Source organism: Trichophyton verrucosum (genome assembly GCF_000151505.1).
Source record: "Trichophyton verrucosum HKI 0517 chromosome Unknown contig01086_1.f1.exp, whole genome shotgun sequence".
Lineage (NCBI taxonomy): Eukaryota > Fungi > Ascomycota > Eurotiomycetes > Onygenales > Arthrodermataceae > Trichophyton > Trichophyton verrucosum.
In genome coordinates this window covers 1-8,097 of record NW_003315169.1, presented here as the reverse complement: position 1 = coordinate 8,097, position 8,097 = coordinate 1, and the positions used below count along the sequence as shown (strand labels likewise).

Below are 8,097 nucleotides of genomic sequence, written 5' to 3'. Positions count from 1 at the left end.
CAATTTCCCATTTCTTTCTTCTGATTCCAGTATTCTCAACCTTTCAGCTGGTATGGTCGTGGGAGCGCTACTCCAGCCTCAGTCCCGCTTAACGGCCACTGCCACCGATCCATCACTCTCTTTATCATCACTCCTGACAAGCTGATGGTTCTCTTGTTTGACTCTATTTTTTTTTGGCCCTTCTTCACGATTCTGCGACCTGGGAAGGTAATTAGAGTCAGTGTTTTTCACTGTAAAATACTGAAATCAGCCCTATTCCGGCACAAACCTACTTACCATGCGCAGTAACTTCTTCAACGAATAAGTTACGGAGTAGATATATTCCCAACTCGGCCCAGTCAGGCGTCGCCCTACTTGATACGCTCCAGTCACCGGGGATTTCCTCTACCCTTCACGGGGACAAGGGGCAGTCGATTCAACTTCAAGCCCTCGTCTGCAGCGGCATCATCGTTTAACAAGCGCAGACATCACCACTTCAAGCGCAGACTAGCTTAGAAACTAGCCATGAGAGTGGCCTTCTGCCAGACAGATAAAGTGTTTTGACCTGCATAGCGCACCACAGCCTAGCTAAGCGCTCGACTCTCGAGTGAAGAGCCAGGCGCAAGTTCACATCCTCGACTGGGCTTCAATCCATTTGGTCGCCTATTTCATCCTTGATGGCCAGCAAGATGAAGTCGTTCAGCGCCATTGCTGGCTTAGGACTAGCCTTTGTCTCCGTGGTTAACGGTCAGGGAGATAAAGTCCAGACTAACGTCGACTTTTGTAACTGGTATAGGTTCAGAGGTATGTACTGACTGACGGTAATCTACTTGGGTCTACTGGAGTGCTGACGCCTGGTATCTCAAGCTGGAGTTATTCGCGACACTGTTTACCTTGATGGAGGCTCTTTATTATGGCAACGGTGAGTTTCCCATTATGATACTTTCTGATCGTTATTATTCCTGACAATATGTAGCAATTTTCAAGATGGCAGGCCGATCCTAGAGAAGGCTGGTAGGGACTTTTAATAAATGAAAAACACGTCACAGACTAGCTAATCCAGGACGTAGGCCCCGATTTGGACAATATGTTTACGCTTTCATTCAACTCCTCCTTTGATATGAAAACCAATTTCACAGACCTGCTTGGAAGGATACCAAGGCTCGCTGGCGGAGATGCATCGCTTCTTGCGCCTACCTATATTGATGGAACAATTTTCTACAGTGACTATACCCTGCTTACTTATGGGTACTTACTCCTTCTGCCTATAACACCCCGTTCCATGTTCTAACTAGGAGACTTTTATAGTGGTATTACTCGGAGGCCACTCCAAACCCCCACAAACTCGTCCCTCTATGGATATGATGCCTATCAATACGGCCCATTTAAACCGCCTTTCAAACCAGGCTCCATCCTACCTCAAATCCGTGAAGATGTCACCCGCTACATTACCCATGGAGCAGGCGTATCCGTTCCAAGCGAAAACAAGGGATACTACTTCAGTGGACGTCAACGAGAAAATGGGGACGTCATAGACGTAGTAACTCAGCCGAATATAACAGCTAATACTCTTATATCTGTTGACCTGTCCAGATTTGACGAACCAAAATTTGCCCGTGACAATCTTACGGGGGTTACTGGACGATCAAGTGCAGAGTTGGTCTGGCTGCCTGTCTCAGACGGCGTCATGGTCGTAATAGGTGGAGTTACAAACCCGGAATCCATATATCCTTCACCCATATCTTCCCAAGAGAAAGAGGAAAACGTAAGTCTTTGACTGCACTGTTGCATAGTGTTCTCCAACTAGCGTTGACTCTATCATTAACACATTCTGCCAGACTAAGAAAGATTCCGCGTTTATGGAGACAGTTAGCTTGTATGATATTGGGACTGGAGAATGGTAACTTATGCAAAACCTTTCCTAGTAACAGCTTGAATAGTCACTGACTTCTAAAAAGGTATTCACAGAAGACTACAGGCGATATACCGCCCGCATCGAATTCATTCTGCTCAGTTGTCGGCGAGGCGGCAGATCGGAGCTCGTTCAATATATACATCTACGGCGGGTACAATGGCACCGAACGCACCGTCAGGCCGTACGATGATGTGCATGTTCTGTCCATTCCTTCGTTTACCTGGACAAAAGTATATACTGGAGAAAGCAACATGGGCCGCCGCGCACACAAGTGTGTCAAGCCATACCCGGATCAAATGTTCGTGATTGGCGGTCAATATACATCACAAACATCATGTCTAGTGGGACCTTTAGTCCGGGTATTTAATTTGAACGAGCTGAAATTCAAGGATAAGTATGACCCAAGGGAGTGGAGCGAGTACATAGTTCCAGATGTGATCACCAGGAAGATTGGCGGAACGTAAGGAATCCCTCCATTCTTGTTATATTTTTACTGGCAACCTTTACTAATATTCCCTACTCCTTGAAAATAGTGGGAAAGGGGGAGCCACCAAAACTCAGCCGGACAGCTGGGATAACGATAAACTGGCAGATATTTTTGGCAAGAAATATACCAAAACTATCCAAAAGTGGTATCCATATGAGCCTGCTAAGGCAACCCCATCCTCTCCCGGTACTACCGCTCCCCCCGGAGAGGATAAGGGAGCAGGCGGCGGTCTTCCTAGATGGGTTGGGGCAGTTCTAGGTGTTGTCCTAGGCCTGATATTCATCACTGCTCTAGCGGTGGTGTGGCTGATTTTCCGTCGACGCAAAGAAAGACGATACGCTCCTAGCCTTGGAGGAACAAGTGAGGTCGCTAGGAGACGCATCCTTGGTTGGATGTATGGAATGGGACAGCCATCACACAAGCCAGACATGACTACTACCTCCACTGAAATTGGCATCAACGACAAGCATGCATCGACAGGTATATACTCGGACTCGGGGATTGACTCGGTCGTGTCCCCCAATAACCATCCTCCCTCCACTATTGTTTATTCTGATCTCAACGCCCCGGAGGCTGGCAGCTCTCCAATACATGAGATGCATGGTAAGTAACTACATCACATATGTATGATATTAATAGCTATCAAACACTTTATAACTAACATTTTGTGTAGCTGGCACTGTGATGAGCCCGTCAGAGTTACCTACCCCCTTCAACGACACTCCCGTGACTGCTCGACACCCGAGTGAGACGCCATCGTTCATCAGCCCCATATCTCCTGCAACCTCACCGTCTCCTGAGAACCAGCGAGAACTGCACCATCCAGCCAGACCAACTCATGGTCGCCACGGGTCATCCTTCTCCAGCATAGGTGTACCGGTAACCCTTGACAACGTTGTAGTGTCTGAAAATACCGAGTCACGGCCGAGAGAGCGTCGTGTATCCGGTTTCACAGAAGAGTTTTCTGACACCCATTCGCCTAACTATGAAGATGTGGAAACTGGACACAAGATATAGCATCTTGATCTTTTTGGTTACTATTCTTCTACCTTGAACTTCTCCATGTAATTTTTCTTTTACGCAAAAATAACTGTTATCCCTCGCTTGGTGCCTCCATTATACCTCAGGGAACCTTTGGGTCAGATTCTGCTTTCCTTCTACTTCATTTATTGTTTTTCATGAATTTTTCAGCATATACCTAGGCACTGACGACGCAATGAATAATCGAGATCGTATTTCTTCAGCTATGCTCTCTATTTGAAATCCGTGATTTTATGTTTGTTTATTTTGAGGCTCCTAGTGGCAAGTTGGTGCCTTCTCTGTAAGGAGACAAAATGACGTAGAGTACCAAAGTGGAAGATATGGAAAACCAAAAGGCATGTGCTGCGCAACGTGAGGGGATGGACAAGTGTAACATCTTCTACCTCCGCAACTATTGACCACAGAATTCCCCATTGCTGACCATATTGGAAAACCACCATCTACTTGTTGTTGGCAGACTATTTTAATTCCTAAGATGAGTACGATACTCGGCAAGCCAGTGGGCAAGATTGGATACGGCTTAATGGGTGAGTAAATAGTTTGCTTCAGGTCAGGTTAGCAGATTAGATGGCTGATGAATAGGGGAAAAGGCTTCACATGGACGCCCAATCCAACGAAGTACGAGGATGCATTCAAGGTGATGAAGACAGCTCTCGAGCAAGGAGCCAACTTCTGGAATGGCGGCGAGCACTATGGCCCTCCGGACGCGAACTCACTGCAGCTACTCAGGGCATACTTTAGCATGTATCCTGAGGATGCAGACAAGGTCGTGCTAAGCATAAAGGGCGGGATGGGTAAAGACCACGCCTTCGACGGGACAGAGAAAGGAGTACGGCCGAGTGTAGAGAACTGTGTGCGCCTCTTGGGAGGAACAAAGAAAATCGACATCTTCGAGTGCTCGCGCGTGGACAGGAATACACCCATCGAAGAGACGATGGCGGCCTTGCTAAAGATGCGCGACGAGGGCTTGATCGGGGGTATCGGTCTGTCTGAGGTTCGGGCCGAGACGATTCGACGGGCAGCCAGAGTAGCTCCAATTGCTGCGGTGGAAATAGAGCTAAGCCTCTGGAGCACTGGCCCCACAAACAATGGGATCCTCGAAACATGCAAAGAGTTCAATATTCCCGTCATCGCCTATTCACCCCTGGGCCGCGGGTTTTTGACTGGCAAGATCCAGTCTCCTGATGACCTGCCGGATGGGGACAGACGAAAGACCTTCCCAAGGTTTCAACCAGGCAAAATAGAGAATAACATAAAACTCGTAAAGGCCCTCGAGGGCATTGCCGACCGGAAGGGTGCGACCTTGCCACAGATCGCCATATCCTGGGTTCTTGCTCTAGAGAAGAGGTTCCATGTTACCATAGTCCCTATCCCGGGCTCAACAAAGCGCGAGAGAGTGCTTGAAAACTCCAGGGTGTTGTCTCTAGCTGAAGAGGATTTGGAAGACATAAACCGTATACTCTCTCAACATCCCGTTGAGGGCGACAGGTATGAGGAGCAGGTCATGCTCCTGAGCGATGGCTAGGCCGTAAAAAGGCGTTCACTTTTTCTTGATATCATTACTAAATAGAGTTATCGGGTATATTGTCCGGTTAGGATTGTTTGGCCCAGTCTTCAGAGCCACTGGCTAGTGGCGATGGAGCAGATATTTGCTATCGATTCCTTTGCAGGAAAGGCTCATAAGTTCTAGCCTGGATCATTGAACAGTTCGCTGAGAGGCTTTGACGGCGGATTAGACAGACCAACCGGTCAACATTCCTTTTCAGCTTGTAAGGGAGAATTCCACATAACTACCTAATTGATTAGTTATACTACTCTTACTTCCAGCCTGCTCTCCCTGCTAGGCTAAAGGTATTTTCCTCTAGCCATCTCCTCTCTAGTAGCTCCGGCTCTCTTACCTAGCCCTCTCTTATAGTCTCCCTTATTAAGGATGCTTCCCTTTTACTCCTTACTATCCTGTACTAGAGGTAAGAGGGACCTTCAGTCAGAGAGGTCTCGGGGGTCGATAGCTAAGGAAGGGCCTACAGGTGAGCGGAGGGCAGGCCACAGGGGCGAAAAGTAAAGCTCTGGACCAAAGGGAAGAAAAGAGGGTATCATTAAGGGGGAAAAGAAGCCTGCTGTACAGATAACTGACTAACTAGTTAGTTATCCTAAGTGTGTATAGTTAATAATAGCAGCACTTTTACCGTTCAATTAACAGCTGGCAGTCAATAATTGCCATCATAGTAGTTATGGAATCACCCGAATCATGGATCATGATTTCTATGCATATTGAAAATCCCCCTTTAACATATAATACATAAAATAAAAACATAGAATAAACTTTTATATCACAATAACACGTGATGTCATTCACGTGATAATCACCTGTTCTGGCCGAAAAAGGAAGGAGTCGAAAAATAAAAAAACATCCGACTTTTCGACATCAACTTCGACTTTCGACGTTCAATTCTTCAGATCTTTGATTTCTCGAATAAAAAGGCGACGTCCTGTTGTGCCTCGCTCGATTCTCTCCTTCAGCCTTCCGAGCAGCCCCTAACCGCGCACAACTTTCGTTCTTCCCGATCCTGTCCGATTTTATCTGCCTGGCCTACCTCTACTCCTCTATCCCATGGGCCCAGCATCCTCTGTCGTCTGATATAACTTTGATCCTGAGTGACAGGCAAGCTCAAGGAAACATCCTCCCGACAGTGTCTAGCCCTCCTTTTCCGCCATTGTTATACCGTCTGGCCTGCCCGTCATGCTCAACGCTTCCGCAACCGAGCTTCCGCCGCTCCCGTCCTACACCCTTACTCCCCGCCAACCACTCATCGCCCCTATTCCAGATAATGCCACCATTCTCATTCTCCCAGTAGTTGCCTACTGGGCCCTGTCCATGATTTTCCACTGGATAGACGTGAATGATTACTTCCCGCAATACCGCCTTCACACTCCAGCAGAGATTCTGAAGAGGAACCATGTCACCCGCTGGGAGGTGGTGCGCGACGTCATCCTACAGCAGATCATCCAGACCCTCTTTGGCATCTTGCTCATATTCTTCGATCAGCCAGAGTTCAATGGCAGAGAAGAATATGATATTGCCGTCTGGGCCACCCGTATCCGCCTCGCCCAGCGCGCGGTGCCCCGGCTTATGATGCTGCTAGGAGTTGACCCTGTGAGCCTGGCGGCCAAGCTCTCGGGCTATCCTATTCTTGCTGCTGTCGTGTCAGGAGGCCATTACCCGTTTCTGACCCAGGTGGTCACTTCATCAACAGGAGAGACTGCCACAGCACCTGCCTTCGCCGCCTGGGAGTGGGCCGTTGGCTATTCTATATACTACTACCTTATCCCGGCGCTCCAGTTTGTATATGCCATCACCTTTGTCGACACATGGCAGTACTTCCTTCACCGCGCTATGCATATGAACAAGTGGCTATACAGTAAGTTTTTTTTGCATTTTCATATCTCTGCGTCGACTGCTATGTTCTTTACTGACATGAAACAGCTACATTCCACTCAAGGCATCATAGGTTATATGTACCATACGCCTTTGGTGCTTTGTATAACCATCCATTTGAGGGCTTCCTTCTCGACACAGCCGGCACCGGTCTTGCATTCCTCACCTGTGGCATGACCACTCGACAGGGAATGTGGTTTTTCACCTGTTCAACGCTCAAGACTGTCGATGACCACTGCGGTTACGCCTTCCCCTGGGACCCCCTTCAGCATGTCACTGGAAACAACGCCGCTTATCATGACATTCACCACCAGAGCTGGGGCATCAAATCAAACTTCAGCCAACCATTCTTCACTTTCTGGGATCGCCTGCTCGACACCCGCTGGAAGGGTGATGTCACGCTGAGATACGAACGGTCTCGGATGGCAGCACAGAAAAAGGTGGACGTTGACTTGGCCAGTTGCTCTCAGACTGACGGCACACAGGAACAAAAACAAATACCACAGTCGGAAACTCACATAGTGGCTTCTAGAGATGACGATGATGCATCCACCCGTTCTTTGCTGAAGCGGAGCGTCCGCAAAACCACTAATTCGTTTTCTCCTCAGTCAGATTCTCTCAAGGGTCTGACCCATCGTCTAAGTGGCAGCATCCAGCATAAATAATCATTCGCTATACCTTTTGCTTTCACCTCTTAACATATCCCTTTATAATAACGTTTCGCTGATGTCACTTTTAACCCCCTCCTTCCTCTCCACCAGCCACTGACTGCATTTCATACTCTTTCTAATTCTAAGCCTGTCAATTCCTTCTTCTTCCTGATACCTATTCATACCCCAGAAGCATAATCTGCCGCCTTTATTCCCTTGATTGGGTATCCCCCGTTTTATTCCACTTATTGCTGTTTATTCCGCTTTTTCCTTTGTATGAATGATACGGTGATGAATTGTGAGTGGAGGCCTATTCTTTGTCTCCTTTTTCCCTTGCTTACTACCTCTTTCAGCTCTACCCCTAATTCACCTATATTCCTGTTTCCTCTTGCTCGTACATGCCCACCTACAAGTTTAATATGTGTACATTCTACCTTTGGAGCCGCCCCTAACTTTGAACACATTCTCCAACCTTGTATTAACAGCTGCGTTGATCGCTCCAGAGAAACTCGCCGTTATAGCTCCTCTGAATAGTTGAGAATCACAACTTCTCTTCCCTCCCTCCCTTGATATATCTCCTATTTTTTTT

At 47.7% G+C, this 8,097-nt stretch overlaps 3 protein-coding genes across 3 annotated transcripts; all 3 read left to right on the top strand.

Annotated features, from left to right (window-relative positions):
• Positions 1 to 1,066: 1,066 nt before the first annotated feature.
• TRV_07679 (uncharacterized protein) lies at positions 1,067 to 3,398 on the top strand (the record flags this gene model as incomplete). Its single annotated transcript, XM_003018254.1, has 6 exons — positions 1,067 to 1,227; positions 1,288 to 1,744; positions 1,773 to 1,879; positions 1,938 to 2,354; positions 2,428 to 2,984; positions 3,055 to 3,398. The coding sequence occupies 6 exons, from the start codon at positions 1,067 to 1,069 to the stop codon at positions 3,396 to 3,398; spliced, it is 2,043 nt and encodes a 680-aa protein (XP_003018300.1).
• A 598-nt stretch (positions 3,399 to 3,996) lies between these two features.
• Positions 3,997 to 4,947, top strand: TRV_07678 (aldo-keto reductase (YakC), putative; the record flags this gene model as incomplete). The annotated part of the gene is made up of 1 exon (XM_003018253.1): positions 3,997 to 4,947. One exon carries the CDS (start codon positions 3,997 to 3,999, stop codon positions 4,945 to 4,947), a length of 951 nt encoding a protein of 316 aa, XP_003018299.1.
• Positions 4,948 to 6,162: 1,215 nt separating this feature from the next.
• Positions 6,163 to 7,523, top strand: TRV_07677 (uncharacterized protein; the record flags this gene model as incomplete). The annotated part of the gene is made up of 2 exons (XM_003018252.1): positions 6,163 to 6,841; positions 6,907 to 7,523. 2 exons carry the CDS (start codon positions 6,163 to 6,165, stop codon positions 7,521 to 7,523), a joined length of 1,296 nt encoding a protein of 431 aa, XP_003018298.1.
• Between the last annotated feature and the right edge of the window lie 574 nt (positions 7,524 to 8,097).